The sequence below is a fragment of the Passer montanus genome, unplaced genomic scaffold (assembly GCF_014805655.1).
Source record: "Passer montanus isolate IOZ18808 unplaced genomic scaffold, ASM1480565v1 scaffold52, whole genome shotgun sequence".
Classification (NCBI taxonomy): domain Eukaryota; kingdom Metazoa; phylum Chordata; class Aves; order Passeriformes; family Passeridae; genus Passer; species Passer montanus.
The window spans coordinates 2306935-2325978 of NW_024370152.1; the positions used below are offsets into that span (position 1 = coordinate 2306935).

Genomic DNA, 19044 nt, shown 5'->3' on the forward strand with positions numbered 1-19044 from the left:
GATTGTCTTATACATATAAGACAATCATAATCACATCTGAAACGTGCATACCACAAGGCATGTCCTGGCTCTTTGCTCTTTGCTCTGGGAAGTGTCTCCACAGACATTTCAGGGAGAAGCCCTTGGCTAGTAGCAAAAATGAGTATGAGGGTAATGCTGCAAGGTGCAGCTAAGCAAATGCTTCTATTTGCCACATATTTCCACAGGCTCTGTCTTTCTGCAGCTTCCTCATTTTCTACTGCTATAAATGCTCAGCTTTTGATCCAGTGTAGCTCTCAGAGCACAGGTTTCCAGACTGATGTTGTCCACACACAGAGTTGTCCTGCTGGCAGCTTTAATACATGGTGACAGCAAAATAATGAGTCAAGACTTTCTCCTCAAGAATGGAGGTCCACGCTCTCAAAGTGGACTTGACTTAGAGGAGTGTAGCAATATGTGAACATAAAAAGGATCTTCATATCAGTTTGCGATATCAGTTGTGGAGGTCTTAGAGAAGTGGGATTTTTTTCGAAATTTCTTCCCCTCTGAATATCTGTCACTGAAACTCCAAAAGACGCAAAGTATAACACATGTCTGTTCTCTTGTGAAAGCCCTAGGGAAGAGAACCTACTGAATCACTCTGCTCTTTCCAGGTCTTTCCCAGTCTCTGCCCAACAGTGACAGTGCTGGCATGTTGTCTAAACATCTGCTATTGTCTGAGAAGTGGAAGGACACAGTTTATTTTATCTCCTGTGGCTGCTACAAGATTGACAGGGACAAGTGTGAAATGGACATGTCACATGGAAATTCAGAAAAGAAAATCCCTAAAGAACTTTAAAATAAGTACATGGTCAACTTCCTCATCACTCTGTAGTGTGAGTAGACATTCACATCTGTTACCAATAAGTGTTGGCTCCCTCCTGCTTTTCATACCCAGCATAGGCAGCAATATCCAATATTACCCTCTCTCCTCCATTACTTATTTTAGTGACTTGAATGGTACTAACTCCAGTATACATTAATGCTTCTGAGAACAGAATGGAAAGGATCTACTGTTTTAAATTGCTACAGAAATTATTCCTGCCTACTCTGCTGCTAGTCATCAAGGGGAGGCCAAAATCCAACTATTCTCCCCTTACTGTCAGAAAGCTTCTTAAATAACTACATTTCTCTAATTCTTTCAACACACATAAAAATTATCAGCTGAGATGAAAATCTAGAAAAATCCAGAGATATAGCTTTGACCTTTCCTCCTTGTGCTGCTACAGTAGCTATTAAATGTGAGTTAAGGGCATTCATGTATAGTTTGCTATAAAGCACATTTTATAGCAGCCCTGGAACTGTCAGAATTGATCAAACCATTGGTCTACCTCACCTGCCATCCTATTCTTAGCAGCTGGCAACACTTACTGCTTTAGGGCAAGATTAATACCCTATGTCCCACAACCCCACTGGCTTTGATTGTGTGAAGTGGCCTTCCAGACTGCTCAAAACCAGCCTGATAGATAGTAGATTTGGTTCTAGTAAAGAACTGGAAGGCTCTTCCTAATGGTTCTCAGTTGTATAGGATTATGGGTAATCCATAATCCCTGGGAAGCATCACTACAGAGGAAGAAAAAGTCACTTTCTCCACCAGCACCCCTGCAGCTTCCAGTGTGCTCCTGAGATAAGCAGAGAGATAATCTCTCTTTCCTAGGAAAGAACCGTTTCTGGCTCTCTGTCCCAGCTGAGGGAAGACACACAAAATGATGTCATCACCTTCCTCATCTTTTTCCCAAGGGCAGTAGGGCACAGAAGAAAGAGTGAAAGAACTCTAACAAGCACCAGCTGGCATGGAGGTGAAGGGAAATGCACCCAGGTGGGGATGGCTGGACCTGAGGGTGCTCCAGCTACCCCAGGGCCAGGGGTTGTGGAGGCAGAGGAGACAGTGTTTGAAGCAATACATTGTGTGGGGAGGGCAGGGAAGGGAATTCCAGGTAGAAAATACTGGTGTAGTTTCCTCCTCCTTTGCCCTGCCCAAACCTACATTTAGTCCTTTCTGAAGGAAGATGTTTGAACCTTAATACACAAAAAGCATGTCTCTGAGAGTTCTAATAATATATAGCAAATAAGAATTGTGTCTGTAGTTCAGAAATCCCACCCAGTCATTCCTGATCTCTTAATGCACATTTTTTTCTGAGCTAGGAAGGGATAAATATACTTGAGAGTCTTGCCAGCAATAACTTAAACAACTTGCATATACTTACAGGAGGAAGTGTTTGTTCCTTCTGTTGAAGCTTGTATCCTAAGCATGGGTTCTGCAACACACAGAAGTAACAATAAAGTTGTAAGAATATAGCCACAGCTACAGCACTATACTGGAGGAGCCTGAACATCTTCCCCCAGTAGAGATTTCTTTAATTTTTGGGTTTTTTTCCTCAGTAGTCAGAAATCCAGCAGAGCAGAGAAAAAAAATTAGATAGCTTGAGAAAGCAAAGAACTTCAAAGTTGGTTCAGCATGTCCTAGGCGCACTGTAAATAATCAATTATAGCAAAAATGCTCCATAGTCCTGGGAGGAAAGGCCGTGAGAAAACTGGAAAGAGAGTAAAATTTTCAGCTGTTTCTGACAGCATCAGAGGAAAGTGGAAAGCAATAGGTCTTGAAGCTCCACATGCTAACCCAGGAAGCATCAGCTTCTTATCTTCTCCTCACATAACTCCTATTGAACAGTAAGGAATTTTGGTCTATCACAACCATAGTTTAGGACTTCTGTGGCTGGAAAGATAGGAGGGTCCATGAGTGTCACCATCTCTGCAGAGAGCTGTAGATGAAAGGGAAAGCAGGACACATTCCAGACCAAAAGGGGACAGGGCACCAGCCCCAAAGCGGTTACAAGAACAGAAAAAGAATGGTAAATAATCTGGTAGGACAGTGGAAGGAAATGGGCCTCAACACAAATCACACAAAAGAAGCACTCAGAAAAGTTTACAGAAGAAGCAGGTAGCCTGAAGCTAGGTCTGAACTATAGGAACCTGAACCACACAGCAATTAAGAGCCATGTGTTTGGGTGGCTTCATGGGCTTTCATTATCTAGCAAATCATATATGGTGGTATGCATGAATAAAGAATTCAAGGGAAGGCTTGAGAAGTATTATCAGCTGAAAGGAATAATTTTAAGAGAGAATACTTTGCCTAAGGTGGCAATGTGATATGCCAATGTGAAGCAGATGTGACTAACAACCAGATTTTGAATTCTAGGGAGCAGGTCAGGCATACTGCATGCTCTGTAGTGAAACATTTAAAATTTCATGTCACACAGAAAAGATGAATTTGTTGCCTAACAAAGCCTGGTTTTGGGCAGAAAAAACCCACTCTTAAAAAATAAGGCTGCTCTCTAAGTCCTCCTACCATCAAGAAGTGACTGTAGCAATACTTCAAGAGACCTAGATCCTGGGGATTTTAACACCAGTATTTCACAATAGCCTACCTTAAAGTAAAGAAACAACACACTAATTAATTATTTTCATTTGAAAGTCCTGGAAAAAAATCAGCAGTGCCCAAAACCACTAGTCACTGGTCACCCCAAGCACTACTGGTCACTAGGAAACTCATAAAGTGTTAGAGAAAGACAGAGTCTGGATCCCGACAGGATAAAACAGTAGGAAAAACAGCACCTGGCTGGGCTTGGGATTAAGCTGATCTCTGCTCCAGCCACATATCAAAGACCTCCTCAGAGCTCCATGTGGAGACCTCCACAAGAAGCCACTAAACATACTGCATTTTGCTGTTTGGGGGACAATACCGTGATGTGTTGCTTGGCATGAAATCTGCCAGTGCAGAGATTCATCAGGAATGCAGCCAGCTTTTTGAACACCCCAGCTTCCTACTCTCCAGCAGCACAATAGCAATAAAGAGGAGGACAGTACTGTAACAGCAGGCACATGAAGGGACATAAGCAGGGAAAGAGACCGCTCAAGAACAAGAACTTTAATTCATGGGAAAGAAGTCAGCAAAATGCAGGGACTACATTCTTGCTGCACAAGGGAGAAGGCAAGGCAAGCCCAGTGGAGTCAGTGACCAGCGTGTCACCTTCTTTGAACAACAATGGTTCCAATGGTTACAGGACACTTGCTATTAGCTATGTGGTCTCATATATTCCCAGTGAAGCACCAGTGACAGGCCCCACTGAGAACATGAAAGAATATGGGCACATCCAACGTCTCTTCTGTCAGGCAGCAATGCCAAGATTTCAGAAGTAGGTCGCCACACACACAGATGCATCAAAGAAAAGGCTGCAGGCATGCTAAATGCAAAATCTGGCAATCACACTGTTTTCCTTGATCTAGCCTACAAACACTGTCATTTCACACTAAAACCTGTCCCTGCCAGACATAGCTTTCCCAAAAAAGCTAGCAGGACCCCAGCATCTTTGCCAAGGAGTGTATGTGCATCTTGTAAATCCTCGGGTTGCCCAGCTTACACACGTTTATCTACAATTGCCTCAACCAAAGCTATCAGTAGAGACAAGCGCTTGTACTGTGGCCATATATAAAGTAACTCTTAACAGTTAAATAATGAAAGCAGCTTCTCACTGGAGTCAGTTCCAGCAGTATTGCAACTCTGGAAGTATGCGATCCGTAACTGCAGGAAGGATGTTGAAAGAAAATTCCATCATCCTGAAAGGAAGCCACCTGGAGAAGACTCCTAGCCAGCTTCAAAAGTGGTTAAATTGCTGACAGTGAGTTACCTGTCTACACTCACAGACCCTGCAGAGCTCTCAGGAATTGTATGTAGAGCCCTGAGGAACAGAGCAGTCTAGGCAGCAGACTTTCCTGAGGGCATATCAATATGCCTATACACTCAGCAAACTCACCAGCAGCTGCTAGGATTTATAGGAGAAGGAGGTAAGAGCTTTTTTAAAACAGTTCCTAACAACACAAATACTTCTTCAGTTGGGCTGCTGCAGCCTGACAACTGTAGGCCAAATTTTCTTCCTCGATACAGCCCAGGATACTAAAAAGTATGCTTAACCCTTCTTCATTCATTTCTTGGTCCCTGAAGTAGCTCAAGTATGCAAGGCGATATGCAGAAACGAAGCTGCTGGATGCAGATGACCTGTTCTCTGTTAAGAAGGAGCAGTTTCAGAGCTGTAGAAGCAATTTCAAGAAGAAATGAAAAGAAAGAGACAGAAAGATGGTTAATTCAACTTACGTGAAGAAGTTTTTGTCACTTCTGTTGATACTGGTATCTTGCTGGTATTCTCTGGAAAACACAAGAGGCAACAAGAAGTTATAATATGGTGTCAGATGATCCTCAAGCAGCATTCAGCTCCAGAATGGAGAAGGTAAAGAAGAAAAAGGTTTTCAAAGAAGGAAGCTTAAATTTTGCTCCAGTGCGCAGAGGCTTCAATCAGATATCAACTTGCAGAAGTTTCTTTTCAGAAACCAAAAAATGATGGTGCCTACTAGCAAAACTGAAGAAAAAAGCCTGCTCCTGAAAGCAGCCAGTTGTTCAAGCTCTCGTTTTCCTCTGGAAATGGCAATTTCCTCTGATCAGTGGCAACAGGAGAAATCATCCAGATGGCTCTGTTTCTGGAAAATGTCAGTGTGAGTATTCACTCCTTATGCTTCTAGGCAGTTAAATTTTGCAAAGACGTGTGTCTCTGTTCATAGCACTCAAATTGCTGGTAAGTACATCCAACAGTGTCACTTGGCACTTCAGGAAAATCTTCTGAGCCACACATGCAAACCCCATCCCTCGTGCTGGGAGCTCTGTGATAGAAATCAATCAGTTGCTTTGCTGAAGAGATGGGAAAAGTTGCGCTTCCATACTGGTCCTATGTATATGTCCATACACTGTTGCTACTTACACACTGGCACGGACTGCTTGCACTCACTTGTTGAACCAGCTGATGGCTAAGGGGGATGATGTTGCCATGTTTAGATCCTTGCTAATGCAAAATGTGCAGATGGGAGAAAGCAGAATGTAGAAAGCCTTTGTTTAGGCTTCACAGACTTGCACAGAGACCTTGTTCCAATGACAGCATTGATTTGTGAGTGCTCTGCTGTCCCCACAAGCCACAACTGTGTGCAATTTCTTAGGTGTGAACAAATCACTCTTCAGCTGTATTCATCAACAGTCTTGGACTTCCCCAAGTTCTCAAAACACATTTCAGACTTTAAGAGGTGCAGTTCAATGCAGCTGCACAAGTTTCAGTACTACAGCTGGAGAAAGGCCCTGAATGCCAAAAAAAAAGTCTTGCCCTGAAAGCTCAAGGCACACAAGAATCCCCTAGTAGGTCAAACACACAGAATTTAAAAAATATCTCATAAGAGATTTAGGAAAAGGAAGCTCCAGAATGTTTTATGAATCTCAATTCCAGTGGTTCTCTTCTCATTGTCTCCAGAGTTCACAGAAACTTGACCAGAGACAAACTAGTCAAAATACCTTCCCTTCAATATCCCTCTTGTTAACTTTAATATTGACTCTGTGTTTTAACTTCTTACTTGCTTGCTCTTCTTTTGTATGTTTTTTTTTCCATTTTGGTACAGCTTTCCTTGGCAAATATACTATTTGCCTAGTTAATACACTCCAGTTTCATCTCACTAATGGGAAGGAACATGTTATGCAGCATTTCCTTGGCAGCCAGCAATGTATGGCATGAAAGTGTGTATCATAATTAAAATTTTTAAGATCAAAACCTTTGCATTAGGTCTTGGAACACAGTGGCCTGTAGCCAGGCAGCTTTCAGGACCATTTTTTGGGTATAACAGCAGTTTCTCTATTGTGCAGCTGGGTTGTCTGAGCAATTAACCTTTCTTAGTCACATCAGGAGATGGAACAGGTCTGACAGCTGCATAGCTCAGCATCTGGCACTACTGGAGCAAACTTTTCTTTCACCGTTAAAGAAACCATGTTCCATTTAGTGCCTGTGCTGAGCTTGATGGAGCATTTCTTACTGGAACCTCCCCAGCCCAGCTGTGTTAGTACAAACGCTGGTGGGAAACTGCCAGTGGAAAAAAAAAAACCAAAACATAGCCAGAGCCTCCTACACCTGAAACGTGCTGAGAAATACATTTGGAAAACATGTGGCAAAGTCACACTTTACCAAGCCCCGCAAATAACATTTGTGTCAGCAACACTAACAGTGGACGCTAAAATCTGGAAGACACAGCATTTGTGTGTATTGCTTACTGCACACAGTACACCACAACCATAAGAAAGACATTTTACAGTGCCTGGGAAGGCTAGCACAGATCCACATGGCAAGCTATTTGAACACAAGAAGCAAACAAAAAAGAGGCTTCTCGTAGTAGGCCACTAGTATTTGCCTGAGGTGAAAGAGCTGGGACCATTTTTCAATCATAATACTTTTGCTGTTGCAGTCTGCTAGGATATGGAGATGGCATCCTGTCTTCATCATCATGTTTACGTTCCCAGGAGGAGCAGCTACCTCAGAGGCTACAGCCAATTCTGTCCCCTGGCATTTCTAGGAATACTAAGTCTTGGTGAAGTGCTGTTTCCTGAAACTGGATATGTTTATGCAGGGGCTAACTTATACAAAAGTACTGAAGGATCCATGAGAGAGTCTTGTTTGGGGATGTCTTAAACAGCAGGCCTTTGCAGCTTCTCAGTCCTATTTCCCTAGTACTTGGGCCAGCAGCATCTTCTGTTGTTTAGCCTGACAAAACAGGGGAGAGCTCCTTCAACTCACACAGGACTCCCAGCAACTCCATGGCTTTGATGTGTTGATCTATCCTTCCAGATAGGGAACTTTAACTGGGCTGCTGAGAGGACTTGTTGTGTGAGCAACAAGCTCTGCTGTATGGCTCTGAGGGAGGAGGTCCTTCTCAGCCAAAACCTTTTCTCCAGGATGACTAAATATTTAAGAGCCTTACAGCTGCTGTTGTGAACAGCCCTGTGCATGCCCTCACAGCTTTTTTTCCCCCAGTTAGTTTGTCAGAGGCCTAATGCAAGAAAGGCTGCTCAAGCAAGCTGAAAGGGTTTGGTTGAGCTCATAAGTTTTAGTTCAGGCCTTGCAGGTGGTCACTCTGAGAACCCTGACAGGGACAAACACCTGGGTTCTGAGAAGAATTCAGACACCATAGGTAATTAGAGCTGCAAACAAGATTTTGTCATCCTGAGGCGTACTTTCTGGCAGTCATGTAAGTTTTAAGCCTTTGAATTGTGTTTTTAGGGTGATACCTTCTGAATTATACAAACAATGACAAACTAACATACACCTTGAGGAAAGGGGAACACTTTTTTAATCTCTGTCACTTGGTCTATATTTGGCAGAGCAGAAAAGTTGGTAAGGCTGTTGTCTGGGGCCTCAGAGGCATGCAGGCATATGTGATCAAAGACACAGGGTGATCCAGTGGCTAAACTAACTTTTAGGTTCTTAATACTACTATACTTTTCCCCTTTTTCCTCCAAGAAACTGCTGACTTGAGTCAGATTAAAATAACACCGCCCTCAATCCAAGTATGTCAAATTGCAAGGAAAGGTTCACGAGCACTCTTAGGAAAGTTGCAATACCAAACTTAGTGATGGTCACATTTCTTTCTAAGACCAAATCAGTGACATTGGCCTAAGCATGCTGATTTGCTCCATGTGAGAATCTGACTCATCATGCCAGCCAGTGAAAAACAATGTCCCAGGCTGCCTGCAATTATGCTAGAGAGAAGAGGTAGCCTGATCTCTTATTTTAATCAAGTCTTGGACAGAAGAAGGGACTTCTTTTGCGCTTGAAGTATTTCATAGTTTGTCATATGCTCCATAGGTACTAGATATAAGATTATTTTACTTACTTATTTCTCAGTCATTTTCTTGAAGCTAAGCTACTGTCTGTCTTCAGAAGAGGAAGAGCAAATGAAAATTGAATGAATTATGAGTATCAGATTCTTGTTGATTCTGTAAAACTTGGAGTGGTTACCACTACTGCAAGTCCTATGGATGCAAAACCAAAAGCCTGCATGGGCCACTGTGTAGCTAATGAATTTACCAAGGCTCACTTCTGCCTGCAATTGAGATACATTAACAGATCACCCGAGTACTTCTAGCACCCATCAATTCAGTCGGAATTGTCCCAGCCACTCACACTCAAACTCAGCCCAGAGAACCAGCACTGCAGATTCTGGCTTTTGAAACATCTCTGCATGAATCTTTTGCACCCTGAAACATGCTGGGCACAGAAAACATCCTCAGAGAGGCAAAAGAATCAGGCCAACAGGTTTCAATGGAAAAGACTGACACCAAATGCAGATAAAGCATGCTCGACTCTTTATCAAAAAGATATCACTTAGCTAGTTGCCTAAATACAGGGTTTTGTAAGCAAGTTCAAAGCTTTGGCTGTGCTCTGAAGTATTCTGTCAGTGTTATTTATCAAGCATAATAAGGTCCTATGCTGATGAGAAAATCCCTGAAAAACTCACCCCAAGAGTTTTGCCTGGGAAAAGTAAGAAATCAGAATGTACAAAAAAAGCAGTTAGCATTAGCAAACTTGTGTACTATTTATACATCACCAGGAGAATTCATGCCTCTCTTCTGACCTCAATTACAATCTTTCCTAGGTGAGCATACATGAGTATGAGTGAATGAAAATAAGAAGGCAGCTCATATCCTATGGGCAAGTTACACTCACTATAAATTTTAAAGAGAATAGCTCCTACCACTTGCTATTAAGACTGATAAAATTGTGTTTGTCTAGATATTTTTATATTTGTTACATCTTTAATCCACACACATGGCTCTATATACAATGATTTATATATCTTTCAGTAAAACTGGGAAAATATAAAAGTGTGTGTAGGTTAATACTCTTTGTGGGGGGTATGTGTTCATGTTTATGCGTAGTAAAAACATACAAAAAAGCAAATTTGGCATTTTTAAGTAATAACAATGTTTATAATAATAAGAAGGAAAGGAGTTACTTGAATTGCATTGAATATTACTGTTTCAGACAGAAAAGTTTACCACTGGCAAATGAGATCAGAAAAAATTAAGGTATTTGCTCACTGAAAACAACAAAAATCTTTTACAACCGTTTTATTGAGAAATACTAGTTTTTCTATGCTTGGAGCAGGGAATTGAAATCAGCAGCCTTGGTGGTGACTGAATGGCTTTTTGTATTCTTGGGGGGGAAACCACAACACATTTGCCTTGTTTTTTATATGTTTTTTCCTAATGTCCATTGGTAGTTGATGTTAGAGACAAGGCACCATGATAAAGAGACCTTTGGTCTGGCTCTGGGGTTCTCTTTCATGGCACCAATAAAGAAAATTTCAACTAAAATACTCCTAGTTTGACAAAAATTCTAGGGAATTTAAATGCAGATTATTATTTTTTTTTTAGATACTGAAAAAACACTAACCTTACAGTGGAAATAAAAATAACCCCATTCCCAGAAAGGCCACTACCTTGCCTACCCCTACTCTTAAAGTAATCAGCACAAAGGGAAAGAAAGATCTAGTTTGCAGACAGCAGGGTATACATAATAAATATCACCAGGTGAGGTCACTAAATTAAAGGTCATAATTTAAGTTATGGTTCACATGGCAGAGCAGATCAGTATCACCATAAGTCAGGCTCTCTAGTGCATTTTTCTTTACCTCACTGTTACCCTACCTGCTGGAGATGGAAGAAAGCAATTTCTCTGCTCACTTTGAGAGATTCAGCCTTCTCAGATACTCACAGTTTAGTTTCCTACAGGGACTCCTGGATTACACTGGACCCTAAGAGCTTCCCCAAAAGCCAATTAACAGGTATTAACAAGTAAGAGTTAAATATGCTGGATTTTTGTTTGTTGTTTTGTTTCTTTCTTTTAGTTTTAAATTCTTTCTTTCTTATGAATATTGCAGGACCTCCCAGCTATACAGGACCCAAGTAATGACTGTCCTTCAGCGCTCATTACTGAGTTTGGATCCCAAATCTGTCATTAAGCTAGCAAGGGGAAGAGGTCAGGGAATGTGGGGGAAGGAGGGGTGAGAAGGTCACCCATGCAGGGGGTCTATCCCTGTTTGCAAGGCAGATGTTGCCCTTTGAGGCCATAAGGATCTATTGCTCTTAAGTCACCAGATGTTGCCCATGCTGTTTCTCAAATCCAGGTGGAAAATTCCACCATTAGCAGGAAAATGATGAACAATTTTATTGGTAATTTATGAATAACAGTAAGCAAAGGGGGCTCAGATGTATGTGTAGTAACCAAATATGCATGATTGATTTATTCCACCAATGAATGCTGCCATGCCTGAGTCTAGATGATCAAATATCGCTAAGATGTTCCAGTCCAGCTATCACTGAGTTTCCAGTTCAGATCTTTACAGACAAGAGTCAGCTGGCAGGTTTGACTGGATTCCAGTTTGCCTTGCATTTGCATGCATGGCTGTGTTTTAAACAACTTACACTTCACAACACAATTAGATAGATTTTAACTTATACGTTATGGATGCACATAACAGGGCTTGCCACAAATACTTTCTACTGAGACCAAGCTGCTGCTCTCTTGCAGCAGGAGTGCTTTGCAGTCATTCAGCATAGCCCAAAAGGAAGTTGAAAAATCCATGTCACATAGCAAAGGAATGAGGTCCTGCATGTACTCCCATGACACTGTTCCTTGTCTGAGAAAGTAATAAAAAATGGAAATGGTCAAGCTTTTTTTTTTTTTTTTGCATTTATCTGTAGCATTGCCTAGGCACAGTGCCTACAGTTGAATTACGAAAACCGTATAGGAACTTTCCATGTAAGCAGGTAATGAGCAACCAAAACTTGTATTCATGGAAACAGAAACACCTACCCATTTTTCCTCTTAGCAACATTCCAGTAAATAACACTTGATCTTTTATATCAGTCTCTTGACATCTGCTTATGATTATAATACCATACAACTAGAATGAAATTCTAGCACTTGAGATTCTGTAGTTGATGAAATAGAATAGCAAATACACAAAGTGAATACAGTCAAACAATTGCTGTGTGATTACAAAACAGCAGATAGACAAAGACAAATCCCAGTGGAAAAGGTTTACATTTGGTTTTCTGTTTATGTAAATGTCTATCTCCCACTTAACAGCACAGAAATGTGGAACAGAAAAGCATGCCTGGTAAATTCACATTGCTATAACATCTTTAACTCATCTATGATATGCAGAGAGCTCCAGTTTTGTTTGTTAATGAGGACATGTTTATTTCATACTTCACAACTGGCTGGACAATGGAGTTTGACTTATAGGAGCTGAATTAATCAAAGCCACACTAGAAAAACATGATTTCAGTATTCAGATTTACATCACAATCAACCTTAAACTACAATACCTGAATTAAAGCATCTGAATCAAACTCAAGCCTCTGAATAATTTTCTTTCAGATACATTCATGACTTTGTGTTTATTGTTTTAGAAATCAAAACAAATCCTATCAACATATCTGAAAGTAAAAATGGTGGCAATCAGAGCAATATAACTATTACTTTATATTTATTTATTTACTTAAATATAAAGTGAGAAGTGCTGGTTTAGCAGTTCAGACTATGATATATTTGAGGTTAAATGCAACTTCCCTCACTGTGCATAACAGGAATTAGAATAGTATTCCCTTCATCTTTTTCCAATCTTGACTAGACTGTGTCTGAGACTTGGTGTTACACAGAAAATGCTCATCTGTGCTGAGATCTGTAGGAGACAGCCCATTTGTCTGTAAGGCAAATTGAGCATCTCAACTACATAACAGACAAGTCAGGCCTGACTACTTTTCTTAGTACACCTAAAATATTTCAGTGCTTCTACTTCCACTTCACTTGCCAAGCTTTGTCCTGCTTCTGAGCCCTTTGTCCTGCTAGCAGCTTTATACCTGATCTTTCTGAACGTGACAGTAAAATACTGAGCCAAGTCTTACCATTGCTGTCTGTGATGGTAACACTGGCTTTAGTACTGTCATTTCCTAGCTTGCTGCTCACTCTGCATACGTATTCCCCAGCGTCGGCCAACGTGGCTCTGTAAATGTGAAGCTCAGAGTATTTCCTGTGAAATCAGAAAAAAAACCATATAAACAGCCTATACTGGTATAACAGTCACTACATCAACTAAAGCACTTTTCTCCCCACCACTTTCAACAGAGGGTATTGTCTTCCATTCTCACAGACAGATCAACACTATCCAGGCTTGAAAGGAGGGAGGAGAATAAAAAAAAAATCTCTTACAGGCTGCTGGAAAACAGGGATATTCATGAACCCAAATAAAGATACTTGCTTATGCTTTTCTGTATGAGAGAGGTCTTTGCTCTTGAAGAAAATCTGGAAAACAACCATTTAACAACCATCCACTCTCAGACAAACTGTTGGCTGTCCAGAAGCCACTGAGATAGGTGTAATACTGAAATAGATTACCCTTCCCTATAGGTTCATATTACCAGTAGTAGAGTTCTGGATAAGTACTGTAGTTCCTAACATCTGACTAAATAATCATGAGATTAGAACACACTTTTTAACAGCCTCTGAAGCCCCAAATCATTCTCCAGTACTAACAAAAAACAAAAAACAAAAAAAAAAAAAAAAGAGAGAGAAAAGGCTGGAGCACAATTTGCATGAAGCTACATTTTGTTCCTGGCTCAGAGATGTAATTTAATCAGTCTCCAAGGTTTTAAGATTAGATTTTCAAATGCAGAACTCCTGCTACACATTAATTTTGTAGGAACATGCTCTGGTGTCATTCGTGGGGTCCCCAACTCACAGGATGGCAATAATCCCATTATCTAGACTGCAGAGAATGACTAGCTTGAGGAAAATGGTCACATTATTGCTGTTCCCAGTTACTGTTTAAAAGAAGTGCTGTGGGGAAGTTTCTGCCTATCCTAAAACCTGATCTACAGAATAGTGATCCAGAGTGAATGAACGCTGCCTCCCCTAAGCAGGCCCACTTTGAAGGGCCGGTCCCCAGGAGGCAGTGTTTGCTCACCCTAAAAGCTCATAGTAACTACCATGACTGCTGAGATAAACAATGTTTGGGGAGATGCTTTGCTTCAACACTGCCATGCCTCCTATCTCTCCATGCAGAATTCACAACTGGTTATCCCTCCTGCAAATCACTGAGCAAGGCTTGGTTCAGACCACAAACAGGTCTTTTGTAGCAGTGTGAGCTTCTGAAGCACACAACATGTTCAATGTCATTTTTCAACACATCCTTGTGAGTCACGCCTACTTCCATTGCAGGACACTATCCCACCTATCTGCTATCCAAACCTCTGCTTATTGGCAGCTCAGCCTTCCCTGCCTCTGTGTGAAACTCCTGCTGTTGAGGAGTCAGCCCTCATGGAATGAAATTAATGTGCTAGGTGGAACCTCTCTCTGCCAGAAACCTGCATCACAAGAGTTGCCCCCCATGCCCTGAAAGAAGACTGCTTTCTCAAGACCACGGGGCTCGCAAGAGGGAGGAGGCACCAAGCCACCATTAGCAATTTGCTCAGGTTTTCTCAAATGGTAAAGAAATTAATAGCTGAGTATTTGGACTCCCTTTTCAGGAAATGTTAGGACACCAGTTCACAGTGCTGCATTAATTAACTGGGCTGCACGTCAGATGGCATACAGGAACAGAGTCTAGTTCATGGTAACCATGAATACATGAGAAAGAAGTGGTAAAGACACTGACAGAAATGTCCAAAAGTTGAATGCTACTGTATCTTTGTGTGAAAATTTTGCATCTGACTAACAGCTATGTTAGTCAGGTGCAAATACTATGTTACAATAGTAAAAGTGGCCTGCTTTTTAATTTTCCTGCCAGCCATTCACCTTCATAACAGCCTGCTGAGGGCCTGACCAGAATGTGGTGTGGTGCTCTACACCACCTAACAGCTTGTATGGACATGTGATATTTCCTATATTGCAACAGGTTATCTCTCAGCCATACTTGCAGACACTTGTCTAGATGGAGAACAAGCTGTAGCCTTAGGAAGCTTCAAAAGGCAATGTAAACAGGCTTAGTGATTTTAAGAATTCACCGTAACCCAGTGAAAACAAAGGAAGCACAGCTGCAGCTACATCACTTTAATATGGACACCCACTCTATGCTTGCTGCAACCCTCCCCATACATTAAGTAATATTGCAAAACACTTTTGTGGCCTGCTTGGCTTTGTGAAGAAACTCTTTTCCTTGCACATTTACTTTTATTGTTTTTTGTTTTACTTGATACATATGCAAAAAGACAAGCAACTGTGTCTTCCTTTTATGATTTTATTTTTATATTAAAATAGGTGAAGCATCAATATTTCTTACAAATCCATTTCTAACAAGCCAAATTTACTCTTGGTTTTAGAAAAAAAACCCCTGTATAGAGTTTGTCTCTGAGAACAGGAGAAATAATATGAATATTTATAGCCTTAAAAATATCATTGAGAGGTATTGGGACAGAATTCAAAACAGTCAGAGCAGAAGATGACTCATTAATGGCTGTAAATGAAGCAGTTTCCTAGCAATGCAGTACTCCAATAGTACTGACTTAAAGCACCTGATAAGGGATTTTATTTTCAAAGGATTGTCCTTTTCTCAAACTATACCATGCTACTCCAAAAAAATGCCACTGCCTGTAAGATTTGTTTCTGCTGAATCTTCAGCTCATTGCCACTATGACACTGCTGAGCTTGTATTCATACATGAAGGGGAAAGAAACACATCTGCAGAATGCATTCCCAGCCGACCTTATCTGATTGTTTGAATTCATTTTGCTTCCAGCCTCAATCTGTCATTCAGAATTGCTTGTCTGCAGGCAAATATCCAGGCTAAGCTTGGGTGAACCTCAAGGTACAGGTCACTTACACACAAAGTTTCCTTGTGCACTACTCCACCCAAAGCCATCATCTAGAAGTAGCAAACACCTTGTCTCTGCCACAAAAAAAACCAACAAAACCCAAACCTGATAAGGGAGTCTCTCTACATGTAATGAAGAGCACCTGACTTGTACAGCACACTGCCCAAACCAATAATGTACAAGTGTCACCTGCATTTGAAATCAGAGAAGGAAAATGAAATGCTGTCATAGTAGAAGGCAGCCATGGGAGAGTTAGCTAGAAGGTGAAATGCTCTTGTCTGGGGCCTGCTTTTTTCTGAATGTCTACTGTCACAACGAAATAGCTTAGAGCCTGGGCACACAAATGAACCAATCATGGCCTCACCAGTCATCAGCAATCAGCAGCAGAAACTCACTGACTGCATGCTCTTACTGTGACAAATTTGAGGCAAAAGCGAGCGCTTTAAATACATTTCATTAAAATTTGAAGTCATTCAGTTTCTCTCAACTCTCCAGTGTAATGAGAACGAATATAGCCATTTAGTGTGATTCACCTGCCATACTGTCATAGAACTATAAAATCAGAGTAGTTTGGGTCGTAAGGGTCCTTAAAGATCATATAGCTCTAACCCACTTTCCATGGACAGGCACACCTTTCACTGAACCAGGTTATTTAGAAAGCTTCCAAGGATTTGGAATCCACCACATTTCTGCACAATGTGTCAGTACCTTCCCACACTCACAGTAAAAAATGTCTTCCTAATATCTAACCTGAAACTACCCTCCTTCAGTTCACGGAGACTCCCCCTTGTCATGTCACTCCACATCCCCATAAAAATTCCTCCTCCAGCCTTCTTGCAGCCTCCTACAGGCACTGAAAGTTGCTGTAAGATCTTCCCAAAGCCTCTTCTTCTCCAGGGTGAACAGTTCCCACTCTCTCAGCCTGTCTTCACAGGAGAGGTGCTCCAACCCTGTGATCCACTGCTCACTCCAACAGGTCCATGTCTGTCTTGCACTGGGGGCTTCAGAGCTGGACACAGCAGTCCAGGTGGGGCCATGGCATCTTGGGCCTCTGCACCCTCTGAATCAACCACCCTGAAACTATCCTAGGGAGCTTAGAGAAATGAAACCATCTGACATGCAAATGAGTCTTTGGAAGGCTAAGCTCTGAGGAAGCCTGCATTGCCACAGGGTCTTATAAACTCTCAAACTCTAAAAAAAGTCAACAAGTGCTCCACTTTGGCAAATCCTTTGATCCAGTCCTATTCACACTAGCCAATGTGCCCAAAACCACCAAGCTGATGTATTATCTTTTCCTTGACTACTTCAAAGCTAAGGTCTTCATTTCCAATTTCTGAGATAGAACTTCATCATACTGGCAGATATTTTGCAGTTTGTTAAAAAACATAAAGGTATTTAGCTTTAGCTCAGGCTACATACCCAAACAAAAGAAACCCTAATTTACTCCAACAATAAACACATTTTATTCTGACATCACACAAAAAGAAGGGTGATTTCTTGCAAATTGATAGAAATCAGTGGCCAATGGGTACTACAAATAAACTTTGTGAGCTTTTTGTAAATGTGTTAGAAAGTGTTATTTTCAAGTGTTTGGATTGAAGATGTCAGTAAGGCTGTGGTATTCTGCATGCTAACAGTTCTTCAGAAATATAGCCTACTTTTTATGTAGCCATTTGAACTTTAAAACAAACATTAATCCCAGACAGCTTATCAACTACCCTAACCTTCGCAGCTGGTGTTTCTCACACTTGGCAATAGTAAAAATTTCACACAAAAATGATTGTGTAACAATACAGAAGCATATGAACATGACAAACACTTATCAGCGTGCTATCATGGAAAAAACCCCAGAACCTAAGTGGGGAAAAAAACTCCTTGTTCTCTGACACTGCTCTAATTTGCAATGGGATCTTCTTAAGGTGGCTTTGCTTACTGAAATGTGCATGTCTTTTACGTGTTCATTTACACTGCATTCTTCCCCTCTTTTTTAGCTTTACAACATGTGTCTGTCCCACTTTTTATCAAAATAAAATCTATTTTCTCTTAAGCTGTTCACTTCTACTCAGTCCCAGATGCACACACGAACAGCAAAAGAAGAAATGGCAAAGAAATTACCTGTCCCCAGACTAAAATGTCAAAGTAGGAAGGCAAAGAATATACTTCAGATGTCAGCAGACAGCCCTTGACTTTTTCTTTTTTGTACTCCACATCTAGTGACTTTCATGTCTCTAACTGGAAGTGCTTCTCCATTCTACACTGACGTTTCTAAAACACTAGAGAAATTCCAACACTGCATGGTATCATTGTGACTGGGGAGGCACAAATGTGTGAAATACAGGTCAAAGCCTCCACCATCTCCACTTATGGTGAATGAAGATGACTTCATAATTCTATCTTATAGAAAAAGGCACAATTTTAATCTTTTTCATTATGCATCTTTTGAGGAAGTTTAAATACTTTTTGGCACATCAAGCTGAAAAGAGTCTCACACTTCCACATGCATCAATATCAAATCAATGGCTATCAGTTTCCATTCTGACAGCTCCTCAAACCTTTTTGGGGGCAAAAAAACCACAAAGAACTGAGCTGGCAAAAGGCACTTTCTTGATTCAATCTGAACTGGTGACAGTCAGCCCCAGAAAGAGAAATCCTAGCTTCAGTGAGTTTGGTCAATCAGCATCAGCCAAAATGCAAGTGGAGGAAATACGGATTGCTCCTCACAGGCAGCACCATGTTGCTGGGAAAGCTGAGAGCTAGGCTCTGATCTGAACATTTTCTTTACAGAATAGACTGAAAATACAACTCTGACGGAGACATATGGCTCTGCAAATGAGTCCAGACAATTTGCCAGGCTATCTGCCACCTGGAACAGCTCCATTTTGCAAATGCTGGAAGGAGACATCACAGGTTCCTTCTTGACATCTGTGCAACTGTGGCATGGGGGACATGGTGATGCTGCTCTGTCCCTCTTCATGTTTCATCTTGTGCCCCAGGCTGGGGTACAAGGAACTGCCAAGGAAGGAAGCATTTCTGAATTTTAACTGGAATAACTCGAAATAGACAAATATCTATTTGTTTATAGCTTGTTTCGTCTAGTGAAGTGAGCCCTGACACAAAATATGGGGACACTGAACACTTTGGAAAGAAAAGCCTCTTGCAGAGTGCATTCCAAACCTTCCGTGTCTTGAATGAAGGGAAGGCATGGCATGGTGTACCAGAGAGCTGCCCGGTCTACTGAGAGCAGAAGCGAGAACTGAAAGACTGTGTTCAAACAGATTTTCATAGCTGGT

General features: G+C 41.2%; 1 protein-coding gene across 8 annotated transcripts in view; it reads right to left on the reverse strand.

The window, feature by feature from the left end:
- Positions 1–19044, reverse strand: part of NRG1 (neuregulin 1) — a 283305-nt gene that overhangs the window by 124693 nt on the left and 139568 nt on the right. For 5 of the 8 annotated variants that reach the window (XM_039724160.1, XM_039724157.1, XM_039724153.1 and 2 more), the window contains exons 3-5: positions 12851–12975; positions 5171–5221; positions 2226–2276 (exon numbers count right to left, since the gene is read on the reverse strand). In XM_039724160.1, the coding sequence (XP_039580094.1) occupies positions 2226–2276; positions 5171–5221; positions 12851–12975 (227 nt within the window). The remainder of the gene's footprint in view (positions 1–2225; positions 2277–5170; positions 5222–12850; positions 12976–19044) is intronic. The other 3 variants (XM_039724163.1, XM_039724159.1, XM_039724158.1) reach the window with 2 other exon arrangements.